Source organism: Protopterus annectens, chromosome 2.part1 (assembly GCF_019279795.1).
Source record: "Protopterus annectens isolate FY-2018-M chromosome 2.part1, PAN1.0, whole genome shotgun sequence".
Taxonomy (NCBI): Eukaryota; Metazoa; Chordata; order Ceratodontiformes; family Protopteridae; genus Protopterus; species Protopterus annectens.
In genome coordinates, this window is record NC_056729.1 from 944,609,012 (window position 1) to 944,636,640 (window position 27,629).

General features: G+C 38.2%; 1 protein-coding gene across 1 annotated transcript in view; it reads left to right on the forward strand.

Moving 5' to 3' along the window:
• Positions 1-27,629, forward strand: part of LOC122794923 (probable ATP-dependent RNA helicase DDX60) — a 2,818,219-nt gene that overhangs the window by 507,003 nt on the left and 2,283,587 nt on the right. The window contains exon 6 of the mRNA XM_044063516.1: positions 9,784-9,957. Within this exon, the coding sequence (XP_043919451.1) occupies positions 9,784-9,957 (174 nt within the window). The remainder of the gene's footprint in view (positions 1-9,783; positions 9,958-27,629) is intronic.

The window sequence follows — 27,629 nt, forward strand, 5'->3', positions numbered from 1 at the left end:
CATAACTTATTTTTTCTGTTCTAGATTCTACTAAAAACTCTACCACTGCTTGTCTTTCTGTTAGGACTGATCCAGGTGTAAAAATAATAATGCTTACACACAATCCTAGATGCTGGTTCAGAATGAAATTTAACTCTGTTCTGTAGCACTTTGGTGTGGACTTCTTTTATGGAGCCAGAGTGGAACCAGTCATTACTACACCATATTTATACTATTGTACGTTAATTAATTAGTGCCTTCATTCCATCTTAAAAGTATACCATTCAGTTTTACACTGTCATGGCATACAGTTATATTATAACAATTCAGATTAGAAATGACATCCTTTTAAGAAAATTAATACATACTTCATTTTTTTGTAATTTGTTTGTCCCCATTACCTACCAATCATTAGCCCCCTCCCCACATCAATGGACTCATTCATTCTCTGTCAGTGGGGCAAGAGTCAGTCATAAGAAGCCATTCAGACAGCTATCAGGGGTGGTTCTGCCTTTGTTTTTTGTTTTTAATATACAATCCCTAAAACCCTGCATGCACTTGACCAGGTGTCAGGGATGGGGGGTGGGGGGTCATGCAATGGGCAGCTCATCCCTCCCTTTCCCAAGACTTCAGTCCAAGTAGTACTGCCCCCATGATGCACCACTGATGGCTCCATGATCATTGGCAGGAAATTGCACCAGTTCTGTGTGCTCTTTTTTCTCAATAAACATCTTTATTAAATTATCACGTATGACATAGGCAATCTTAATTTATATAAATGAAAAACGAACAACAACACTGTCACCAATTTAGTTGCAAACATTATACATCACAGACACCACTGAAACAGCTGTAGTTGCAAACATTATACATCATTTATAATCTATCCAGTCATTGTCAATTAAGCATTATATTGCTCATTCAAGTCCTGCCTCTTAACCCTTGTTCCTTCTTTGCATATATTGTTTCCACAATTCCCATTTTTTCCTATGTAGTTTGCTCTGTCCCTTTTCTGAAGATCCCAGTTCTAGTTGTTTTATCTCTGTTACTGTATACACTACTTCTAGTACAGTTGGTCCAGACTTTGATTTCCATTTTCTAGTAATTGTTTTTTGGGCAGCCACCATAATTATACTCAGCAAGGCTTTACTTTGCTAGGCAATTCCAATTCGGTATCATAGCTCAAAAAAAAAAAAACTCCCCTGTCAATCCAGTCTGTTCACCCAGCTTTTCCGACAGAGCGGTCCGCAGGGAAACCCTAAAGTCTGCCAGCTCATTACACTCCCAAAACATATGCTCCCAGCCACCTCTTTCTTGTCTGTCACACCTCCACACTTGCTATCCTCCTGAGAAAAAATTCTTTGGAGTCTACTTGGGGTATAAAAATACCAATGTAAATACTTCAGGCAAAGATCCTAAATCTTCTAGACTTTGTTGCATATTTGGGAGATATACATATATTCCCCCATTGTCTTTTTGTGAATTGCTTATCCAATCTCTCTTCCCAATACTTTCTAAGCTCCTCTGATTGATTCTTATAATTATCATGCAGTATTTTCTATGCTTTACTAATTATTCCTTTTTAATGGCAGCCTATGTTCTAGATTATATTAAAAACTCTACCAGTGCTTGTCTTTCGTTTAGGCCCCCCCTCTATTTCTTTCTCTTTGCCTATACTCTGATATCAGTCCTTGATAGGGAAAGCAATCTCTAACCTGCAGCCCAGAAACATTCTTGGCCTCTTCCCATTCTATTACTTTTCCCTTTCTAGTTATTTGCTCCCAATACCTTGGTTCTTTTGCCAGTTGTCCCCAACACATCCCTGCCCCTTCTTGCCTTTTATCTGTATCCCTAACCACAGTCATCCCTATCAGCAGAATCTCTTTTCTCCATTATTATGCTGGTTAAGTTCTTAGAATACTCCCTGCTATTTTATAAATATAATACTCAGTATGATTTTTGTTGCTCTCCTTTAGAGTCTGCATCCAAAGTACCAATTTATCCTTATTTCTTGAGCTTCCCACCTGTATCATCATAATTCCTTTCCACTTTGAATGATAGTTTTCTGCTTGTGCTATGTATTAGAGCCTTAGCTATGTTGCTCTAGAAATAGCCCCTCAAATTGGGTAATCCTAGTCAGTCTTGTTATATTGGAAGAATCAGCTTATCCCACTTGACCCATGCTGTCTTCCCTTTCCAGACAAAATCCTTCAACTCTTTCTTAATTGCTATCCACAGCTTCTTTTCTCATTGATAAAAATATGCCTGACCTGTGTATAAGACTAAAAGGACTAAAACATTTTAATTGTTTGTATCTTAGTATCCATATCCTTATAATAAAGCTTCCAGTTTCTCAATTTTTGTATTATCTTCTGTTTAATCTCTTTTCACATATCTTTAGCTGCCACAATAGAGTCATTTCTGATCCATGCTCCTAAGTACTTCATTTTATCATGTCTCCGTAAATATGGATATTGTTGGACCAATTTGTGTGTGGATATATAATTTGCCGTTATTGCCTTTGTTTTAGCTTCATTAATTTTGCATCCTGAGAAGATCTGAAAGTGTCTTAAAATGTTCCACAGCACTATAATGTCCCTTTCTGGTTTTGTCATGTATAAAATAATATCATCTGCAAATATAGCCAGCTTTTCCTGAGTACCATACCAATTATATCCTTGAATTTCTGAGTCCCTTAGTTTCTTTGCCAATGGTTCTAAATATAATGCCAACAACAAAGGGGAAAGTGGACAACCCTGCCTGGTTCCTCTCCTCAAGCAGACGTTATCAGAGAGGACCCCCACCCACTTTAATTTTCACCTCCGATCCCTCATATATACTCCTAATCAACCTTGTAATTGTATCAAGGAAAGCAAATGCTCCAATCACGCTGCTTATAAAGTCCCAGTCTACTCTGTAAAATGATTTCTCTGCATCAAGACCCACCAATAACAGTGATATTTTCTTACATTCTGCTTCACTCTGTGTTTTGTTAATATTGTCAAATGTTTGCCTCCCCTCAACAAAACCACATTGATCCATATCTATCAATTTTGGTATCACTTTTGCCATTCATTTAGCCATTATAGACATAAATACTTTATAATCATAGTTCAATATTGAAATGGGCCTGTATGAACCTGGATCCGATGGATCTTTACCCTCTTTAGGTATTACCATTACCATCTCTTTCTTCCAGGATGCTGGTACTTCTCCTCCTCTTAAAATACTATTAAACAAAACCTTCCAGATCTGTATCAGTTTTTCCCTCCTGGCTTCCAAACTTCAACAGGAATACCATCCACACCTGGGTACTTTCTTATAGATTGGTTAGCCATAGCCATTTTTATCTCATCTTTTCCTGTCCTAACTGTTACAAATTAAGCCTGATCTACCTCTAACCTTGGCATATTTAATTCTTCCATAAACATTTCCATTTGTACATTTTCTTGATTTCCATATTTCTCTGCTTTATACAAACTTTCATAAAAATTTTGAAATATTTCTAATATTTCTAAAGGATCTCTTGTTATCTTCCTTATTACAGGCTCCTTAAGCTCGGTGACTACCCTTTCCACTTTCTGTTGCTTGAGTCGTTGTGCTAAAAGTTTTTGTGCCCTAGAATTATTATCAAAAAACAGTTGCTTAACATCAATCTTTCTAAACTCATGCATATTATCGAGGTGATCCCTTATTTTTTGTTTACATTCTGCAGTTGTTCCTTTTCTTGTTTTGAGAGATTCCCCCTATTTTGCAATACTTTAACAGTGTCAGTCCCTGTAAATAATTCTTGTTATTTTTATCCATATCTCCCTTTCCTTTATTTCCACCCTAGTTTTAAACTCCACTTTAATTTTATCCCACAAGCTGTTTTATTTCAGAAGAAATTTCTATCTTCTGTAGTAGCTCCTGAATTAATTCCAAATCCCATTCCTTAAATTCTTCTCTTTTCAGCCGATAGGTGGGAAAGCACCAGTGTCTCATTTTTATTTCATTACCTTGTGTTTTTATGTTAGTTGATATTGGTGCATGATCTGAAATAGTTATTGGGTATGTTTCAAGACCTTCAATTAAATGCACATGTTCCTGATAGATATAAATTCCATCCAGCCTAGCCCAGTTTTGTATCTTGGAGAATAATATGTAAATTCACTCTGAACTCCTAGTACTAAATTCACATCTTCCATGCCAAACATTTTCATAAATTTCTTCAAAAAATCTATCCTCCTTTGTTATATTTACCATGCTAGGACCCCCTGGACACATCTTCACTGTTGCAAACCAAATTCCATTCTCCACCTGTAAGTAATATTCCTTGCTGAAAGCTGATTATTTCTCCCAGAATTTTCTTAAGCTACATTATAGCAGTTTTAGGTGGAATGTAAATGCATGTCAGTGTAATCCTCCTCCCCTGTAGCCCCTTAGTATTTATATCTTCCATTATTATATTTTTTCCTCATCTGTCACTATTGGAGCTCCTCTTGCACTTAATATAAGTACTCCTCTTTCCTTTGCCCCAAATATTCTGCTGAATAACCATCCTGAAAACCTTTCTATATTAAATTCACTTGTTCATTTCTTTCCATGTGTGTTTCCTGTAGCATTGCTATTTGCAGTTACATTTTTAATATAGTTAACTACTCTTTCTTTTTTATATTTATCTGTAAGACCATTCAGATTGAAAGACATTACAGAAAGCATCATTTTGTTATATAGTTATTATTAGCACCTTTTATATATAACTGTTTTTGTTAAATGTCTAGTTCCAACGTTTATGCTACATACATATACTGTTTGGCAGGTTGGTCTTTTATACACTTGTTTTTTGTCGTATCCATTTGTGCCTGTGCCACATCTTACATAACTTTTTTTGAAAGCCCTCAGACAGAACAAACAAACCCTTCCAACCCCCAAAACCTATTAACTTAATAATAACACATAAAACTATGTACATCTTCAAATATTGAAGTTTTTTGCTTTCTACTAAGAACAAACGTTCTAAGTTGATAGCCACACAGACAAGCTAAAGATAACCAAAGTGAAAGGTCAGTCATGCTAAGATGCATGGTACAGCTTGTACTGTTAGTAACTGCTATTTGATTTTGTCTATCTTTATAGCTCTCCCTGCTGAGAAAACACTTGAATGCTTTCAGTAAACACTTTCTCCAAACCATTTCTCTGTATCAAATTGTGCTCTGTTGACATGAAAACTGGACAGAAAACTGCTAAGGGTATTCAATATGCTTTTTCATTTACATGTTTTGTAATAAACTTGTTACTGGATAATGCCTAGGGTCTCAACTCAGTCATTTCTCTTTGCAAACATGGAAAAGGCACACTGATTTTCTTTTGTCATACTCTCTTAACCAAACCTTTCCTCTCTCTCCCCTTCTCATCTCTCCTTCCTTTTTTACATTGCAGTGCCTACATTTCTTAAAACTGAACAAAGAAGAAGTGATAAGGGAGAAAAAGAAAAAAAGCACGTGTTTATATTAGTAACCCCATTGCATTTCAGAAAAAAAAATGAGAAAAGTTTACTTTAAGTCTAATGGTTTTGTCTTATCTATAAAGACCTCCCAGGCAGAGAAAACCCCTGATTCTTTCAGAGAACATTATGTCCTAGCCCAATTTGCCTTTTCTATTTTTTCCACTTCCCACAGCCAACCCCCTTCCACCAGACTGCCTCCAATTTTTCTTTATCAGATTGTCTCCCTGGAGACATGAGAACTAGACATCCAGTTTCTCTTTATCAGGTTGTTTCCATGGAAACATGAAGACCAGCTGCAGAATTGCTACTAAGTATACATACATTTGCTAGACAAATGCCTCATAGTATTCAATATTCTTTTTCATTTACTTGCTCTCTCTTAAAACTAATCAATCTATGGCCCTTAGTGTTGCCATTTTCCCATGCAAGAATGAAAAAAAGTATATTAATTTTAATTTTGTCATGCCTTTTTAACCAGGCTTTTTTTTACATTGCAGTGCTTATATTTCTCAAAAATGTACAAGAAGAAAGAGAGAAGAGGGGAGAAAAAGAAAAACAACAGCACCTGTTTACAGTCCCCATTACACTTAAAATAGCATGAAAGGATAACCATACACCACAAATACAATACTATTAAGAAAATAAAATGTTTTCTTTACTTACAGTTAGCTTTCTTCTCTCTCTTCCCCTCCCCAAAGCATTTTTCCGAACATTAATGACATGAAGTAGGGGATATACTTTAGAGTCCACCACAAATCCAATAAATTTTGACAAGAGTCCAATATTTCCAAAGTTTCTTTTTCTGTCCTATTTCTCAAATATAATTATAGCATTGCAATTCCACATTGAGTTACTGGTTTTATTACAGTTCTTCTCCATCGCCCGTGTCCTGTCTCTGCCTCATTTTCAACGTACTCTCGATTCTTCTAGTCAACTTTCGGGCTCCCTTCCTTCTCTTCAACATTTTCCATTGAAACACTGGGAAAGGTTTCACAGGTACAGTCTCTGTGTGGTCTTTATTACCAGAAGAACAAGAAGCAGACTTTCCTCCTGTTTCACAGCTCACGTTTTGCTGGACACTTTTGTATTACTCCTTAGCATGCACTTCATCAAAAAATGATTTTGACCCTCCAGGGAAGAATACCTTAAAGACAGCAGGATACAGCAGTTTGAGTCTCACACCTGCAGCTCAACATTGCCTGAATAGTGGAATGAATTTACTCATCTTCTGCTTGTTCTCCAGCGAGTAATAATTCTCCACAAACACTCTGCTGTTTCCCACTTTTAGTATTTTGTCCTTCTGCCACAGTTTTGTCAGAATCAAACTCCTTCTGCTGGTAGGATTGCATCTTTACTATTAAAGGTCTAGGTTGCTTTCTTATAGCTAGGTTTGGAGCATACACACTGTGTGTCCTTTCAGCTAACAAGTCCTGCTGTGGAATAACAGTATAGTTGCTTATTTGTGCTTTTATAAAATTAATGCCTTCTGCTCCTTCCAGCTTCTCTGGTATAGCTGAAAATCTCAGGTTTTCCCTACGTGCTCTGTCCTCTAATTCTATTATTTTTTTAAACATCTCTTCCTGAGCAGTCTCATAATCAGCCAGCCTTTTCTTCATTTTCACCTCTGATTTTTGCAGCTTTATCATCACGTCTAAATATCTGTTTAAAGCTTCTTCCATTTTTCCCGGTCTGTTGTTGTTTGTGTTGATATACTCCATCAGTGGTTTGTTTAGTTTAACCAGGTCTGTATGCAGTTGTCTTATATCTTCTTGTAGGTTACTGGAAGTCATGTCTGAAGGTTGCATTGATTTTTGTTGAACAGCTGGAGAACTTTCCCCAGTCAGGGTTTCTTCCTCACTTTTTGTCCAGTTCTTCTGTATTTCTTTATTCCTGGCATCCAGGCAGTGCACTTACTAGCCAGTTACTGAAATATACCCATAAACACAAGTCTACTGGTGTTCTCTGCTGAGTTTCTGTTTTTACACTGGGAGAGCTAGAAACAAGCTGTTACTCAGTGTGCAGCCATCTTGGAAGAAGTCAGTTCTGTGTGCTCTTGAGTGTGTGCAGCCCTCTCCACCCTGGGGAGTGTTGAACAGACCACATCCCTTCACTTCTCCACCTCTGTGCTTGGCTCATTCAGTGCTGGGGCTGCTATTAAAACCCTGGTCACCTGCATCATAGCAAAGGCTCCATCCCTCTGCACCATGGAGTTAGGCACAATGTACAGTCGATAAATAATATATTTACAGTCATATTAATAGCTTCCAAGAGGGATCCATATTTGATCATTGCAGAAACAAAATAACAAATTTTAAAGTGAACTTAAGACTTCATTTCATTTAATGTGTTTAACATGTTCCCTCCACTTGGTAGATAAAGTTTGCCTAAAACTAAAAATAAAAATATAAAGCCGGTAAACTTTCTTTATCCACTACTATGATATAATACTAGCACTTAGGGATGTAGTATTACACAGCTCAGACCAGCATTGTTTATTATTACTTAATCAGTGCCTACAGTGTGAAAAAAAAACTGCGCCCTGTAATGTGTAATGTGCAGTATCTACATAGTTGTATATTTTTTAACAAACTATTAAGCTATCTGGTTAAGCCACGGCGGTGCAGCGGTAGCGTTGTCGCCTCACAGCAAGAGGTTCTCCCATTTGATTCTCGGCTGGAGTGCCTTCTGTGTGGAGTCTGCATGTCCTCCTCATGGTTGGGTGGTGTTCGAAAGACATGCGTGATGGGAGTGCCTTCGTTGAAGGTTGGGTGTCGGGCTGGCACCTCTGCATCCATAAAAATCTACTGCCACAATCATTAGTGGACTGGAGTTCTGCTGTGGCGACCCCTAACCGGGAAAAGCCGAAAGAAGAACATAAAGCTATCTGGTTGTATATAGAAAATACAGCAGTTCATCCAGATGGTGCATTTATTGAAATTCTTGATATTTTCATTATGCACAGGCTTTTCTAAGCTGAACATTTGGAGGTAACATAGAAAAGGCATCTTAATTTTCATGACATGGTAATTTTTCTGAAATGTCCAACAGATTTGAGAGTTGTTCCATCTCAGTACGTAAGGAAATTGAGTTTAATGATAAAAAGATGTTACATTATATACGGAGTTGTAATAAAATGTAAGTATTCATCTAGGCTGTAAGAAAGTGGGGAAAATGACAATATTTAGGAGTCCATCCTAGTAAGAGCCATATGAAATACTTCCTTTTGAAAGGCAGGCATCTGATAAATCACACATTTCGTCAAGCCTTACTGATCAGCACTGTTATTCATTGGCAACATTGGTAATTTGATTGAAGTAGATAGTCAAGCAGTATAAATCATTTTATTGGTAAAGTAGTCAATACTAAATGCCTCTTTAGCCTATGGCTTACATGCAGCTATACCTTCTCTCAAATGTGTAGTTAATAAACTCAAATCATAAATATATGGAATTTCTGTATCTAATCCCAGATGTGGACTACACAATTGTAATAAATTGCTTCAGTTTATAGATGGTCCTACCACTTTTGTTTTTAGTCTTCTTTTAGACTGTCATGAGACAGGTTAGCTTTACCCTACTGATGGTGTGTTGTTGTGACAGTAATCCTGCTCAGTATGAGAGGAACCGTAGGTTTAGACATTTGGTGTATGCTTGGCTGAGTGGCCAGTGGTGTGAAGCTACCATCTGTGGGATTATGACTGAATGCCTCTAAGTCAGAATCCCATCTAAACATAACTATAACGCAGATCTCTGGTTGGCCAGGGATAGCTGGCTGCAAGGTTGGCGAGGAGCGCAGCTTATCACTAGGTCAGAGTGCGGATGGAAGAGTGTCGGCTCTCTCCAGCAGTACAACCCACGTTCGTGGGGAACAGGTGCTAAAATTGGGATGGTTTTACTTCTTCTGTCTTAATGTAGTTTTACTAAGCATGTGCATGCATTTAGAATTATGTTTGAGTTATTGGCAGCAACTAGACAATCTTACTGTAAGGGTTAAACTAAAGTATCACATAAAGAATAATTAAACAATCAGAAGTAGGTTCTCAAATCAAGATGCTGTGTGTGATTTCTATAGTAGAAGTGTAACTGTGTTTGTAAATCCTATCACATTAAATTTAGTGATATTCATTTTCCATGCTGGTCTGCGTCTCAGAACTTAAATTAAAAGACATTATTTGTGCAAATAAGGCTTCACATTGTCCAACCTTCATTTGTTTATTTACTTATCAGTGAAAATGGATGTTTTCTCAAGTGCTTATTGTCAGTACCATGTTCTCCTTATTGACAACGCTGTTACCGTGTGTGTTTTTTTTATATTAGGTTTACAAGACATGCTGTCAGCTACAGAAATTATGTCCAGAAGGATCAGGTATTCAAAAAACTGTTTGTATTTTGAGTTGTTCTGTGGTTTTACAGCTTCATAAAAGTTACTTAAAAGAAGAGGGGACACCAAGCAAAACAATTAAGAACAAAGGAAAAGAAAACAGTACTCAGGTACAGTCATGCCTATCAGTTTTGTTCCATTTGATTACATTGCCAACTTGTTTTGTTTTATGTTTTACTTCTTACATGTATGTTTGTATTTGTTTTGCTACTTAGTATTTATTTTCTCTTATTAATGATTTCAGTACTTACTGTGCCTTTTTCTAGACTTACCAGAATCTATACTAAAGCAGGAAGTTGAATGAATATAATCCATATCACTGAGACTAGTATTCCACTTTCCAAAATGAAAATGGCAAAAATTATCAGTTGATTTTTGAAATTGTTTATTGGGATGTTTTGAGATGGCACATTCCAAATATATTGAATGTAACCATAAACATTCAAGTTTTACGTCTTGTTTAAAGTGTATTGTCACACTTTAAGAGTGCATCACAGCAGACTGCAGTAGCCATTTTATATTTATTTAGGCTGTGATTTTAATAAAAAGCTTTGATCTCATAGAGGTGGCATCACCATTGTGAAAATGAATTTTACAAGTGCTGGATAAGGTAAACAACAGAAGAAAAATATTAGCCACTTAGACGAAAATGCTAATCTGTGCTTTGTGCGCTATGTAAGATAGTGGTAATAGGTAAGTCACTGAGTGCGACAGTACACTTTCATAAGGAATAAGTTCACAGCAGGGATATAATGCCAAAGTGGGAAAATCGTCATCTCTTTCTCTGCTTTTGTTGGTTATTGCAACCCCCACCACACATTCTTCTAACTTGTCTCTTTCTTGCACTTTAGAACATGCTAACATTCTCCCTAATCATGTTGTTTCTCTACTCTTTCCAAAAAGGAGGGATACTCACTCGTACTTGGCTTGAGTGATCACATGTTGATGCTGAGGTTGCAGCTCCATCTGTATTGTCCTCTGATCCTCGCGAACAAGTTGACCTCATTCTTCCATTTGAATTGCTGTTCTCAAGGGAATAGTGTTGTTGCCACAGATACCCTTTGCCAAATTTATAATCACCATGGTCTCTCTCTAATTTTGTTTTTTTGTTTAAGTATTTCTTCCTCAGTTGTTTTCAGTAATTTAGCGTTTTTTGAGACTGTCAGTTTAGTTCATAAATCTTACTGATTCCGTTATTTTATTGGTAGAGTCTCTAACATCAGCATTCAGTTTTTAATTTCTTATTGTGTCCCTCACAATGTGAATCTGAACCCCATTTCACTGGACACGCATGAGCAGCAGCAGTCATCTTTTTTTAAAACTCTATTCGACTGAATCCTTCCCAGTAACAAAGTTGAGGGGACTTTAAAAGCCCTTAATCTGTATGGGATAATATTTAACTCTTTATTTATTTATTTATTTATTTATTTTTAAGTAATCAGATTTGAATAAATATTATTTTATTTTTGCAGTATCTTCTCCAATCCTTATCAACCAGTGTTTTAACCTCAGCAGTCATTCATTCAAGAAACTCTAATGTCTCCTGTTACGTTCAAGAAGAACTTTTCATCAGACTCCACAACATCGGTAGTCCCTGCTGTTGTAACTGCATTTGCACTAACAGAAGGGATAAACTCATCCAGTGTTCTCTGTGTATTTACATTTACATTTCCCATAAGAAGCTGAGGAAATTCACCCGAGTCCAAACTAGACACCATATTTCAAAATAAAAACAATAACAAGTGAAATAGTAAATAACCAAAAGAGTACACAAAAACTTTTATTAAAAAAAACTCTCCTAGTGCCTTGACATATGTCTTCAAAGGGAGTATAAAAACACAGAGAAAGCATTCTTTTTAAATAATCACATTGGTCAACAACCATTCAAAAACATGAAACAATTAGTACAATTCAGTAAGAAAACATTCCTACCCTAACTATTTGTTTAGACCAGACCTCTATTTTAAAGTCTCAAACTTTAATGCATGTATAACTTCCTTATACCTAAATAAATAATCAAGTAATTTTTCTGTATTCCATATTTAAACATTGTATAACATACCTCTCAACTGTCCAGATTTTCACAGAATATCTAGATTTTGCCTAATATTTTCAGTGTGGCCCTCATAAAATTTTGGTTTTCTGACAAATTATTGGCAAATCATTGAGGACTGAAGACAGAAAATAATGACATACGTTTGAATTTCAGACTTCATACTCTTCAGAAAACTCATGCTTAATTCAAAACCTGTAATTCTAAGTCTGTAAGAGTAATATTTAAAATTATCCCTATTTCTGGGCTATTGTCCTCTATTATTTATGGCTTTGTCCAGATTTCCTGCTCTAAGAGGCTGAGAGGTATGTTATAGAAGTTTCACCAGTATAGTGAAAACTACAATCATACTAAATTGTATAAGTAATACCTTTTTTTAAAACACCTTTATTGAATTATCACTTGTGAAACAGGCATATTTCCATTTATATAAAAGTAATAAAACTGTATTAACAACTTCATGTTTACAAATATTATACTTCATATATATTGCCATATATCCTATAATCTAAGCAACATTGTCTAAATTATTCAATTCCTGCCCCCCCCCCTTTTAAACAAGAAACTTCCTTATTAAACCATCACTTATGACATAGGCAATCATACATTTATATAAATGAAAACAAACCACACCGACAAAATCCTAGCTGCTGCTTCTTAGGATACTTTATGCTACTTTATGGATAAAGCATTCTGTATGATTATTGTTATTCTCCTTAAAGGCCTGCATCCAAAATACCAGTCTCTCCTTATTTCTTGAGTTTCACCCCGTTTCATCATCATTCCTTTCCACTTTGAATAATAGTTTTCTGCTTGTGTTATGTATAGAAGCCTTAACTGTGTAGCTCTGAAATACGCCTTCAGTTCAGGTAATCCTGATCCACCCTGTTTTACTGGAAGTATCAGCTTATCCCACTTCACTCTTGCCATCTTCCCCTCCCAGATAAAATCCTTCAGCAATTTATTAATTGTTGTCCACAACTTCTCCTCTAGCTGATAAAAATATGCCTGACCTGTGTATAAAACTAAAGGGACTAAAAACATTTTAACTGCTTGTACCTTACTATCCATATTCGTATAACAAAGCTTCCATTTTCTCAGTTTTTGTATTATCTTTTGATGTTATGTTGTCCTATCTTGCGGTAATTCTTGCTGGGTGCGTTTGGAACTGAGCATTGGTTTCGACTCGGCCAAATACAAAAGCTCGAGAGCTTCCACTGGCTCGAGGCTAACCCCTATTCCATGATGCATCTGGTAAAATCCCCAGATCTCGTTTGCCGCTCAAGCTACGGGATATCTTCTGACTGGCTCACTGGCTAAGTAGAATTTCATTCTATATATTTCAACAGGTTATTGTCAGTAATCTCTGCTTTTGTGTGATAGACTTAGTTTTTCCCCTAGTTACAGTTTAGTGCTTTGTTTTTCCCTTTTGTGTGTTTTACAAGACGCATTTTAGTTAGAGGGCAGTCAATGTCCCATTTAACTTAGAGGGGCGCTCCCCTTTCCTATGCCTTTCTCTCCCCCTGGAGATTCTGTTTACTTTAGAGGATTCTCCACTTTTTTGGCTTGTTCTAATTAAAAAAAAAAAAAAAAAAAAAAAAAAAAAAAAAAAAAAAAAGCAAATGGCTTTTTTGTGTGTGCTAAATTAGTAGTTAGATCTGTCCTCTGGTGGTTTTGCTTATTCTATACTATGTGCTGTGTACTGTTTGCATTTCTTGTGTGGTTACAGTAGTTGTTTTAGGCTCCATTCTGTTTAGAGCCCCTTTATATTTAAATTGTCTTGCTTTCACTACTTCTGAGGTTGTTATAGTAGGTTAGTTTCTTCCTTGTGCTAAATTACTCTTGTTAGGAAGATGTCAAAAGAAAAGGAGAAAGAACCTAAAGAGCATAGACAGTCTGGGTTCAAGAAGTGTGATCAGTACACTCAAAAGATGTCTATCATGGATGGGCACACTAGTTGTATATATTGTCTGGGTGCCATCCACTTACAAGAACCTTGCACTATTTGTCATGGTTTCAGCAGCAGGGTCCTTCAAGAGCGCTAGAATAAGTTGATGGTAAGAGGTCTATTGAAAGGTTTTTTCCAAGAATCATTGGAAGGCTCTCAAAGCTCCAAACCTAGTTCCCATTCAGGATCCAAAAGGCATGCTGCTTCGGCTCCAGCTTTGGAGCCCCCTAAAAAAAGTTTCTGCATTGGAATTGAGGGCTCTTGGTTCCATTGAAGCGAAATCAACCTCTCCGGCCCCATCAGTATCCTTGGAGCCGGTAGAGTTGCCATTTAGGAGGCGGTCTCCTGCCTTGGAGCTGATCTCCCTGACATTGAGATCACCCATTTTGGAGAGGGCTAGATCTCCCTCATTATCCTCCCATTCCTCCACGAGCCTATCTGATGACGATGTGGAGTGGGTGGTGAAGAGATTACTTAAGACTCTGGCACTGGCAAAAATTCTATTGTCTCCGACGCCAAAGGTTTCAGGACCATCCAAGGCACCATCTCCAATTCCTCCTCTGTCTCTGGTGGTTTCAGAGCCAGAGAGCGTAGTTCTGATAGCAGTGGGACAGTTGGTACCGGGACCTCCTTCAGGATCATCGGTTCTGTCTTCTGCTTTGACATATTCGGGTTCTTCGGATCTCAAGGAGTCTGGGAGCAGATGCTCATCCATGAGGTCCGGGGAAGGGAGTTGGCGTGAACAGTTGTCCGAGCTGACTCTACCCCTCGGTCCCACGGCGGGGTTGAACTCAGCTCCTATATTGGCTTCGGAGCTACCCGCTCTGCCTCGGATTTGATCCTCTGCATCTTTGTCTCTTCAGTGTGGAGTGAGGGGGCTTTTGAGCTGATGGAGAGAGTGCTGTCATCCCAGACAACTCCACTCTTGGAGCAATCTTCTCTTCCTTCATAGGCACTGGTGTTGGTCTCTTCTTCACCCAATCCTCCCCAGCATAGAGATCCAGAGCCCCAGGAAGCCCCTGCAGGTGGCATCGTCTCCCCCAAAACTTCACCATAGTATCCCTCTGAGGAAGTCCCTCAGAAGAGACTGTGCAAGAGGAAGCACATAGACTCCCCTGATTCGGTTACATCTGATATTGATCTGGATGAGTCTAAAGGGTCCCTATGGTCCAACTTTGAGGATGTCTCTTTTGCTGACATCCTTGAGATCCTGAAACAGAGGGGTGGCTGGAAGCACACCAACCTTTCAGAGGATGAATCTGTGTACCTGGAGGCTTTTGGATCTTGCTCTTTCACCTCCTGGGTGACTTCCCCCCTACAACCAGTTACTTAAAGTGATAACACACAAGGCCTGGACTTCCCCGGATACAGTGGAACTGGTTCAGCGGAGGCTGAACAAATTTATTACAGCCCCTACTGAAAAGTAATTCCTTGCCAAAGGAGTCTTTGTGCATGCAATGATGGCGGCGTCGGCCACTAAGAAGGAGTTATCAGAGACTTGCTCATCTGTTCATTCTCCCAACAAAGAGTCACGGACTATGGACAGATATGGAAAGCGTGCTTTTTCTTCAGTGGTCTTTACCCTGCGGTCGCTGAATTACCTGACCTATTTTACAAGGCTTCAAAGGGATCTCCTCAAAGAGCTAGGAGATACCCTTAGGGTACTGTAGCTTCGGGGACCACAGACAAAGTTTTTTCACAGCTCTCTACCCTCAAGTCTATTATCATCTAATTATCTAATAATCAGTTCCTCCATGAGACTGATTTCTTATGCAGCCGATGGAGGGAGCAGAGCAGCAGCTACAGGAATTTCCCTAAGGAGACATTCCTGAATGCGTCTTTGCAATTTTGCCGAACCCTTCAAGTCTTCCTTCACCAATGCCCCCTTTGATGGTTCATCCCTTTTTGGACCTAAGGTGAAAGGTACTTTAACCAGGTGTGAGCAGGAAGGGAAAACCTTGTCTGCTGTGGGAGTCTGTTTTTCTACCCTGTCTAGACCTTATCCCAAAGGTCAGAAAGGTGGGAAGATGTGGTTTCCCAAGTCCCAAAAAGGTTTCCTGTGACACACATGGTGACACTTACCCCAGTGGTAGATGGGGAGGTGCTAATGGAAGACAGTGACCTCGCGGCAGAGGGGGGGGGGTCCGCAGAATCAGGGCAACAGTGATACGTTCTCTGGGAGACCCTTCTAGAGCTCCTGAAAAGAGGCCCATCTGCTTTTCTCTGGAGGCAGTCAGAGATGTTTGTCACTGTACCCAAATGCCTGGCTAGAGATCTCCCAAGACAAATGGGTGCAGTCAATCATATCCAGAGGATAGCACATAACCTTTTCTACTACCCCTCCCATAAACAAGTCCATACCTGATGTTCCACCTGGTCAAAAGGACTACGCAACACAAGAGATTCTCAAGTTGCTATAAAAAAAGAGTCATCCAAGATGTCCCTGCAGACCAAATTGGATCCAGAACTTACTCAAGGTTCTTTTTAGTTCCAAAAAAGACAGGGGAATGGAGACCTATTCTGGATCTCAGCAAACTAAACAAATCTGTAAAGAAATCAAAGTTCCAGATGGTGACACTCCAGTCAATATTTCCCTTTATAGGGAAGACGATTGGATGTGCTCGACAGATCTCCAGGAAGCGTATTACCACATAAAAATGGACAAGCGGTCCAGGGGATATTTACGCTTTCAGCTGGGAACCAGTCATTACCAGTTTCGAGCCCTGCCTTTTGGCCTCACTACAGCCCCCAGAGTGTTCAGCAAATGCATGGCAGTGGTCACAGCTCACTTGAGACATCAGGGATTCCAGGTGTTTCCATACAGATGACTGGCTCCTGATCACCACCACCAAGTATCTACTGCTACATGTGAGGGACGAAACAATGCTTCTTTGCACCAGCTAGGCATTACAGTAAACTTAAAAAAAAAATCTGCCTTGTCACCTTCACAACATATTACTTTCTTAGGCGCAGAATTGGATTCGAAACACATGGTGGTAAAATTTACCCCCAAGAGAATTCAGTCCCTTCATCGTCAAATCAAGATATTGATATCAAAAAGAAGGGTTCAAGCCAGGGTGGTGTTACAGGTTCTGGGTACCATGGCAGCTGCAATTCTTTTAGTTCCCCTAGCACATCTACACATGCGGGTTCTACAATGGTTACTCTTTGCCCAGTCATCCATGCAGGATCTGCCTCTTAATCATTACAGAGCATACCTCCCAACCATACCGAATTCCTTGGTATTTACCGAGTTTTGGGGTCCAAATAAAGGGGTGCCACGATTCCCGATTGGCACCCCTTCATTTCTGATTTTTTTGCTTAATTTTTAAAATTATTTAAAAAAATCATGCTGTCGGAGCTGACGTCATCACGTGCGCAATGATGTCAGCACCGTCAGGGCTACCAGCCAGTCGGAATTTAGCTCAAGGAGCTCACGTCATTATTTCCGGCTGGCTGCGAGCGGGAATACAGCAGCGAGAAAACCAGGCAGCAACACTAATGGCAGTAATGCTCAATTGCTCATTTTATTTTTTTCCAAGCTGGCTGCGAGCAGGAATACAGGTTTTATTTTTTCCAAGCAGCAGGCAGCGCGAGCGGGTAAACGTGGGACGGATAAAGCACTCGGCTACTGAAGCTTGACTGGAAAGCTTAGAGTTGAAAAATTACTGATCTGGAGAATAAAGCAAGGTAAACCAATGTTAGATTGATATTGGTTGGGCAACCCAAAGAGGTGTGACTGTGAATATGTGCTGAATGACTAGCATTTTTAAGAAATCTTCTACACGAGTGTGGCTGATGTTGGAAGAGGTATTATCGGAAAGAGACCCCAGGACTTTGGGACTGGTCAGCAAGTTAATTGGAATCCTCAAGCATTGAAGGACAAGGTCATTGGTTTATTAACAAACGAAGAAGATAGCAAGGTTACTGGATATTCTGTGGAATAAACTGCCCTTGAAGCTTAGTTGAGAAGTTCAAAGTTTATGTATTTAACCTTGGCAGCTATAGAAAAATAAACTTTAATTAACCAAGCAAAACAAAACAAATGAACATATATTAAAATGTATACACAAACAACTATCTAAAAAATATATTTAAAATTATTATACAAATATTGTTTTATTACCATTTTACAGATTTTAAACCTCTGGTTAGGAGAAATGTTTCAAAATAAATTTATATAAAACACTCTTAACTTTAAAAACTGCTCATTTAGTTGATATATGTTTCAAATAAAATGAGTTTTTGCAGGTAAACAAGGAAGAATATCTCTTAGCCTTTTCAACATTCCTTTAGAGTTCATCAATAGGTCACCAGTGGTTTAATGTAAACCATCCCAATAAATACCTTACCATATCATATAAACTAAGTTTGTTCAAAACAAAAGGGAGTCAAGAAGGGAGAGCCACATTGAAACCTTAGAATAGCATGGTGCATCGTTTGTCTTTGAAAGGCTTTTCACTACAGTTTAAATAAAGAACTAAATTAGAGTCTAACATGGATAATAGTAAGGAATGACAGTAATCTTTTTATGGCTTGGTTTAAAGTCAGAAGAATTAAAATTCTATAGTTAGCCATTGAAACATAGTAGTGCCTGCTTTATAAATGAATTAGTGAAGGTTTAAGAATGGATCTGAATTTTACCCAGTACAGAAAAAGTACACCCAAAGAACATTTAGTTAGAACATTACATAGATCTTGTAGCTGCTTACTAGACGAGTCTAAAATGTGACAGACTGTTTTTGGAATTTATAGATACCTTGCATAGTGTGCAAAGCTACACATCTAGCTTTTCATGCAATTCTAGGGTCTCATGATTTATAGACATTTTGCTTCTGTGTTGCATAGCTGTGCTGTAAGAAGCAGAAAGGGGTTTTGAAGCTGCATGAAAATGTAGTTAGTAGTCTGTGGGTTTCAATGTTGTTTCAATGAATGTGAGTTTCAAGGGCAGAGAAGTTTTAATGCCAAGTCTGTTTTCGTTATGCGACAGTGTTGCTTTGTTTAGCAGATCTCTATTGGTGTTTGTGCATTGGGCTGTAAAATGTAAAAATAAAATCCAAATCATTGTATTACTAAAGCAGTATGCACACATTAGTGTTTATGGTAAATGGGGCAAAATAGCCAGGTAATGGGACATTGGAATGGCTGCAGGGGGACTCTGGCGCCGTATTTTGGTTGTCTGTTCTTCAGTTTGCATTTGAAAGTTGGTATCCCACAATTCCATTGGAGTGGGTCGGGTTACATAATTATGTATGCAAATTGTATGTTAATCAGCGTACAGATTTGTACCTATTTTTCAGGGGCCTTGTCCAGATTTTTGATGTTTCCAGGTTGAGAGGTATGTTACGGAGTCATGCAAGAAAGATCTTCTCTGTTGGTTACAGACAGAACAGTTGTACCTAGGCTACCCCTATGTTTTCCACAACCAGCAGCAGTGCTGACCACGGATGCTTCCCAGATCAGGTGAGGGGCATTATCTGGGAATGACGGTCCAAGGCTTATGGCAAGAACACAAGACCCACTTGCACGTCTATGTCCTAAAGATGAGAACGGTGCTGTATGTATTGCAGGCATTTCAAGACTCTCTTCCAATAGGAACAGTTGCAATTCAAACAGATAACATGTCAGTGGTATGGTATATAAACAAGCAAGGAGGAACCAAGTCGTACCCCCTATGTCGAGAGCACAACGAGTGTGGCAATGGGTGATCACGTCTCAACATTTTCTGATAGCAACACGTATCCCAGGGAAATCCAACGTGATAGTGGACAAACTCAGCAGAGAGATTCTATTGCCTCATGAGTGGTCCCTCAAACCAGAAGTTGCAGAAGAGAACTTCCAGAGATGGGAGCCAGCCTTGCTGCGATCTTTTTGACACCTCCATGAATGCCAAATGAGGCAGCTATTTTGCCCTCATTCCCCCTCCGGGGAAGTCACCAAGGGATGCACTTGCCCACAATTGGCCCCCAGGATTACTCTATGCCTTTCCCCCTTTTTCTTTAATACCCAAAGAACTTCAGAAAGCCAACACGTTGAAAAGCAAAATGATTCACATTGCTCCGTACTGGCCTCAACAAATTTGGTTCCCCTTGCTCTGGACACATTTACTGGAGGAACCATGGATACTGGACCCAGTTCCAGACCTTTTGACCCACTCATCGAGAGCGTTCCCTCCGTCCATCCAGACCCTCAAGTTGACAGCATGGCTGCTCCAATTCCACACTTAGCCAGGTGTTACAGCTTTTCCCCTGCAGTAAACCATATCTTAGTCTCTTCCCACCATCTACGAGGAAACTTTATTTCAAGTAAATGGAAAAGATTGTCTTATTGGGCTGTCAAACACAATGTAGAACCTTTTATGAGCCCTAGAATTTCTCTCCAAGCTTTTTGACGAAGGAGCGGCACAACTACTATCAGAGTTCAGCTAGCAGCTCTCTCTAATTTTCATACTGGTGAGATGGGAATGCCTATTATGTCTCACAGATTATGTAAAGCCTTTCTGTAAGGTATGTTCTTACTCAAACCCCCGGTCAGAGAACTTCCAACTTCTTGGGACCTTAATTTTGTGCTATCTGCATTGATTTTGCCACCCTTTGAACCCGCAGCATCTTATGATATGAAGTTTTTATCCTGGAAAACTCTTTTCTTGGTAGCTTTTACTTCTGCCAGATGGGTGTCAGAACTTCAAGCTCTCTCTGTACGCTCACTTTATATAGTTTTTCACAAAGACAGAGTATCATTAAGAACTATTCCCTCATGTCTACCTAAAGTTTGTTCAGAAAACAATCTAAATCAATCTATAGATTTGCCTGTGTTCTTTCTGAATTACACTGACAAAGCAGAGTATACATTGCATCAGTTAGATGTACACAGACAGCTCCGCTTCTATTTGCATAGGACCAAAGATTTCAGAAAGTCGAATCACGTTTTTGTGTCCTTTTTGGACAAAAGAAAAGGATTACTAGTCTTGAAAGTGACTTTGTCTAAATGGATTACAGATTGCATTTCCTTCATACTCTAAGAATAACAGACAATTATCAGGCAAAGTAAAAGGTCATTCCACGAGAGCGGTTTCAACATCCTCTGCCTTTCAGGTTAGGATGGAAACTATTTGTGCAGCCGCCACATGGGTGAGACCTCATACCTTTATTACTCATTACAAAGTAGAGGTAGCCTCCCGGAACAGGTCTTCCTTTGGTTCCAATGTATTGCGGAGTCTTTTCTCTTGAGCCACCCTAGGGTAAAGATGCTAGGGACGCTGTCCCAACCAGCAAGAATTATGGCAAGATAGGACAACATAACATTAAGTAGTTATGTACTCACCATAACATTCCATGTTTGTTGTCTATCTTGCCTTTATTCTTGCATCCCACCCACCTTCCCCCTCCTTCATTCCCGGAGGAACGGGTGGATAATCTTATTGTTATGCATATATTTATGATAGTTTGGAGTCTTTGATTCTTCTTTTTAGATAACTGGTATGTTTTAGTATGTGGGCATACTAAGTTAGTGTTTTGCTTGCAAACAAGATCTGGGGATTTTACCAGATGCATCATGGGATAGGAGTTAGCATTGAGCCAGTGGAAGCTCTCGAGCTTTTGTATTTGGTCGAGTTGGAACCAATGCTTGGTTCTGAACCCAACCAGCAAGGAAATAGGTGAGATGAACAACAACCATGGAATGTTATGGTGAGTACAAAACTTCTTATTTAGTCTCTTCCCACATATCCTTATCTGCCACACCAGAATTATTTTTAATCCATACTCCTAAATACTTCATTTTATCATGTCACCCATAGATATGGATATTGCTGAACCAATTTATGTGTGGGTCCACAATTTATCGTTATTGCCTTTGTTTTAGCTTCATTAATTTTGTATCCCAAAAAGATCTGAAACTGTCTCAGAATGTTCTACAACACTGTGATGTGTCTTTCTGATTTTGTCAGGTATAAAATAATACCATCTGCAAATAGAGCCAGCTTTTCTTGACTACCATACCAATTATATCCTTGAATTTCTGAGTCTCTTATTTGCTTCAGTGGTTCTAAATATAATGCAAGTAATAAAGGGGAAAGAGGACAACATTGCCTGGTTCCTCTGCTCAAGCAGACATTGTCAGAGAGGACCCCATCCACTTTAATTTTCACCTCCAGTCCCTCATATATCCTCCTAATCAACCTTATACTTTTATCAGGGAATGCAGTCATGAGGTCCCAGCTTACTCTGTCAAATGCTTTCTCTGCATCTGGACCCACCAACAACAATGGTATTTTCTTACGTATTGCTTCCTTGTGGATCGTTGTTCTGTTAATGTTGTGAAATGTTTGCCTCCCAGCCCTTATAGACATGAACACTTTATAATCATGGTTTAGTATTGAAATGGGCCTGTACGAAGCTGGATCTGATGGATGTTTACCCTCTTTAGGTATTACAGGTACCACTGCTTTCTTCCAGGATTTTGGTACTTCTCCTGTTAAAATACTGTTTTTTAAATAACTTTATTGAATTATCACTTCTGACGTAGGCACATTTGCGTTTATATAAAAGTAATCAAACTGTATTAACAAGTTCACATTTACAAATATTATACTTCACATATATTGTTATATATCATATAACCTAAGCACCATTACATAAATTATTCAATTCCTGCCCTCTTTTTTAAACAAGAAACATCTTTATTAAACCATCCCTTATGACGTAGGTAAGGATCTACTTCACTTACCTGAAAAACCACATCACCTACATTCACTTCACCAAGATGAATACAGACAAACCAAAAGACTGACATCCGGAACACCGACATTCCGACCCGAGGTAAGTAACATACAGTAGACCCTTAGCCAATCATTCATTTATATAAATGGAAATAAATCACACTGACACAATCCTAGTTGCAAGCATTTTATATCACAAAACATACTGATACACTCCCACTTGCAAAAATTATGCATCACTTATAATCTACCCAATCATTTTCAGTCAGACATTACATAGCTCATTTAAGTCCTGCCTTCTTTTAAACCTCATTCCTCCCCTGTGTGCATTGTTCCCACAATTCCCATTTTTTTCCTGTGTAGTTTGCTCCTGTCCTTTTCTAAAGATCTCATTTCCAGTTATTTTATCTCTGTTACTATTTTCACTACTTCTAGTATGGCTGGTTTAGAGTTTGATTTCCATTTTCTAGTAATTTCTTTTTTTGGCAGCCACCATAGTTAGACACAGCAAGGCCTTACCACGTCTAGGCAATTCAGATTCTGCATCATAGCTCAGAAAAATCATCTGCCTCATTACACCAGTCTGCCCACTTAGCATCTGTTACAGTGAATCCCACAGAGAATCCTTAAAGTCCGCCAACTCATCGCACTCCCAGAAAATATGTTCCCAATTACCTCTTTCTTGCCCATCACACCTTCAGCATTTGCTGTCTACCTGAGGAAGAATTTGTTGGAGTCTACTTGGGGTATAAAAATATCTATGTAAACATCTTAAAGCAAAAATCCTAAATCTTTCAGATTTTGTTACATATTTGGGAGATATACATATATCCCCATTGTTTCTTTGTAAATTGTTTATTTAATCTCTCTTCCCAATCCCTTCTAGCCTCCTCTGATTCATTCTTATAGTTATCATGCAATATTTTATATGCTGTACTAATCTTTCCTTTTTTAATGGCAGCTTCTGCTCTAGCGTCTACTAAAAACTCTACCAGTGCTGCTCTTTCAATTAAGACCCCCTCCCCTATTTCTTTCTGTTTGCCTATATTCTGATATCAATCCTTGATAGGGAAGGCAATCTCTAACCTGCAGTCCAAACAAATTCTTGGCATCTTCCCATTCTTTCATTTTTCCCTCTCTAGTTATTAGGTCCCGATACCTTGGTTCCTTTGCCAGTTTACTCCAAAAAATTCCATACCCTCTTGCCTGTTGTCTATATCCCTAATTTTAGTCATACCAATCAGCAGAATCTTCTTTCTCCATCCCCATGCTGGCCTAGTTCTTAGTATACTTTCTGCTAATTTATAGATATTATTATGTTTGATTATTGTTATTCTTCTTAAAGGCCTGCATCTAAAATCCAAGTGTCTCCTTGTTTCTTGAACCCCCCCCCCCACACCATTTCATCATCATCCCTTTCCACTTTTAATTATAGTTTTCTGCTTGTGCTATGTATAGGAGCCTTAACTATGTACCTCTGAAATACCCCTTCACATTGGGTAATCCCAATCCACTCTGTTCTACTGGAAGAATCAGCTTATCCCACTTGACTCTTGCCATCTTCCCCTCCCAGGTAGTCTTTCAGCTCTTAGTTGCTATCCACAACTTCTCCTCTGGTTGATAAAAATATGCCTGACCTGTGTATAGGACTAATGGGACTAAAAACATTTTAACTGCTGTATCTTACTATCCATATCCATATAACAAAGCTTCCATTTTCTCAGACTTTGTATTATCTTTTTAGTCTCTTCCCATATATCCTTATCTGCCACACCAGAATCATTTTTAATCCATACTCCTAAGTACTTAATTTTATCACGGTCCCATAAATATGGATATTGCTGAACCAATTCATGTGTGAGTACATAATTTACTGCTATTGCCTTTGTTTTAGCTTCATTAATTTTGTATCCTGAAAGGATTTGAAACTGTCTAGAAATGTTCCACAGCACTGTAATGTCTCTTTCTGATTTTGTCATGTATAAAATATCATCTGCAAATAGAGATGGCTTTTCTTGACTACCATACAAGTTACAGCCTTTAATTTCTGAGTTGCTTATTTCCTTTGCCAGTGTCTTTAAATATAATTCAAATAACAAAAGGGAAAAAGGAAACCTCTGTCTGATTCCTCTGCTCAAGCAGAAATTATTAGAGAGGACCTCACCCACTTTAAATTTTGCCTCCAATCCCTCATATATCCTCCTAATCAACCTTATATGTTTTTGAGGGAATACAAATGATTCAATTGCATTGCTCATAAAGTCGGAGCTTACTCTGTTAAATGCTTTCTCTGCATCAAGACCCACCAACAACTATGTTATTTTCTTACATTCTGCTTCCTTCTGGATCATCAATATTTTGTTAATGTTGTCAAATGTTTGCCTCCCATCCACAAAACCACATTGATCCATATCTGTCAGTTTTGGCACTACTTTGCCGATCTTTTAGCCATTATAGACATGAACATTGTATAATCATGCTTCAGTTATTGAAATGTGCCTGTATGAAACTGGATCTGATGGATCTTCACCCTCTTTAGGTATTACAGCTACAGCTGTTTTCTTCCAGTATGTCAGTACTTCTCCCACTCTTAAAATACTGTTGAACATAACCTTCCAGATAATTATCATTTTTTCCCTCCTAGCTTCCATACTTCCACAGGAATACCATCTATTCCTGGGGACATTCCTGTAGATTAGTTATACATCACAATTTTTATCTCATCTCTTCTTATCCTAACCGTTAGAAATTGAGCCTCATCTACCTCTAATCTTGGCATATTTAATTCTTCCATAAACATTTCCATTACTATCTTTTCTTGATTTCCATATTTCTCTGCTTTATATAGACTTTAATAGAATTTCTGAAATGTTTCTAATACTTCTACAGGATCTCTTGTTACCTTCTTTGTTATGCACTCCCTAAGCTGGAAGACAGACCTTTCTACTTTATATTGCTTGAGTCGTTGTGCTAAAAGTTTTTGTGCTCTAGTGTTATTATCAAAAAACTGTTGCTTAACAGATATCTTTCTAAACTTGTGTATAATATCGAGATAGTCCATTATTTTCTGTTTAGCATTATGCAGTTGATCTTTACTTGTTCTGTGAGATTCTTCCTATTCCAGCAATACTTTAACATTTGACATTTGACAGTCCTCTAAATAATTCTCTTTACTTGGCCATAACTCCCTTTCTTTTATTTCCACCCTCTTTTTAAACTCCACCTTAATTTTATCCCACTCCGTAGCAATATTTTCAGAAGTAATTTTTATCCTGTTGAATAGCTTCTGAATAATCTCCACTACCCATTCCTTAAATTCCTCCCTTTTCAATAGGTAGGTGGGAAAGTGCCAGTATCTCATTTTTATTTCATTACCCTGTGTTTTTATTTTAGTTATTATTGGCACATGATCTGAAATAGTTACTGGGTGTATATCAAAACCTTCAATTACATGTAAAATGTAAATTCTGTCTAGCCTAGCCCAGTTTTATATCTTCAGCAATAATCTGCAAATTCAATCTGAACTCCTATTACTGAATTCACATCTTCCATGCCAAATATTTTCATAAATTTCTTCAAAAATCTACCCTCCTTTATTATACTTTCCCTTCTGGGCCCCCCAAACACATCTTCACTGCTGCAAATCAAATTCCAGTCCCCAACCTGTAAGTAATATTCTTTGCTGAAAACTGATTATTTCTCCCAGAATTTTCTTAAGCTCCATTATAGCAATTTCAGGTGGAATACAAATACATGCCAGTGTAATCCTCCTACCTTGCCAGCAGCCCCTAAGCAGTACAAATCTGCCATTATTATCCTTTTTACCCTCTTATATCATTCTTGGAGCTCCTCTTGCAATTAATGTAAATATTCCTCTTTTCCTTTGTCCCAGATATTCCAATGAGTAAACAACATGAAAACCTTTCTTTATCAATTTCACATGTTCACTTATTTCCAAGTGTGTCTCCTGTAACATAGCTGTTTGCGCTTTACATGTTTTAGTATAGTTCCCTATTTTTTCTTTTTTGTATTTGTCTGTGAGATCATTGACATTTGAAGACATTACAAAAAACATCATTGTATTGAAAAGGTATTACTCCCACCTTTTATGTGTAACACCTTTTTGTTAAATGTCTAGCTCCAGCTTTTGTGTTACACTGTTTCGCAGGTTGAACTTTTATACACACCTTACGAAACTTTGTGATCTGATATTGTCAATTTTTCATCTCATCCTCACATATGGGTTTGGATCTGACTCGGCCATTACTAAGCTCATGGCAACGAAAAAGCTGTTGGATACCTCCCCTTACCCACAATGCATCTCTCCCCATTACGTCAGATCTCATTTTCCGCTTTGCAAAGATGCAGTCTGATCAGCTAGATCTTGGGTTATCAGGTCGTATTATTATAATTTTTCTTCTACAGTCTAAATACAGTAATAATACATAGAAAAATATAGTATTTTTCTATCTCTCCCTTGTCTTTAATAACCCTTCATTGACAGTAACCATTTTTTAGGTTACTTTTTTCTGTCTCTCACTCTCTTTCACTTTCCCCAACAGTAACTGTCTTTTTATAGGTTACTCCCCTCCCCTTTTACCTTTAAAGGTATTTTCCTTAACTACTATTTTTAGTAGTTATCCCCTTTTTTCTATTTTCATCTATCCTTATTAAAAAATAAATAAATAAAAATTAAGCTTTCCTCTCTTTCTCTGTTTTACCATAATTGTCCATGTGTCTGGGTGAGTGGCTTTTCTGCCCATATTTCTTGCATCATGGTGGAGAAATAAGAAAAACCTGCTGGATTTAAAAAAATGCACAAAGTGCGGGCACAAGATTTCTTTTAGTGACTTGCACTCCCTGTGTGTCTATTGTCTTGGGCCCCTTCACTTGCAAGAAGATTGTGTGATCTGCCATACTTTCAACCTTTGAGTTTTGGTTGAAAGAAAAAATAAGCCTATCTAAAGGGGAATGTTATCTTCTGCCTTTGAGGAGGCTATTTCTTGCAGTAAAGTAAAATGTAGCTCTTCTACAAAAACGAAATCAACTCATTCAAGCCCTG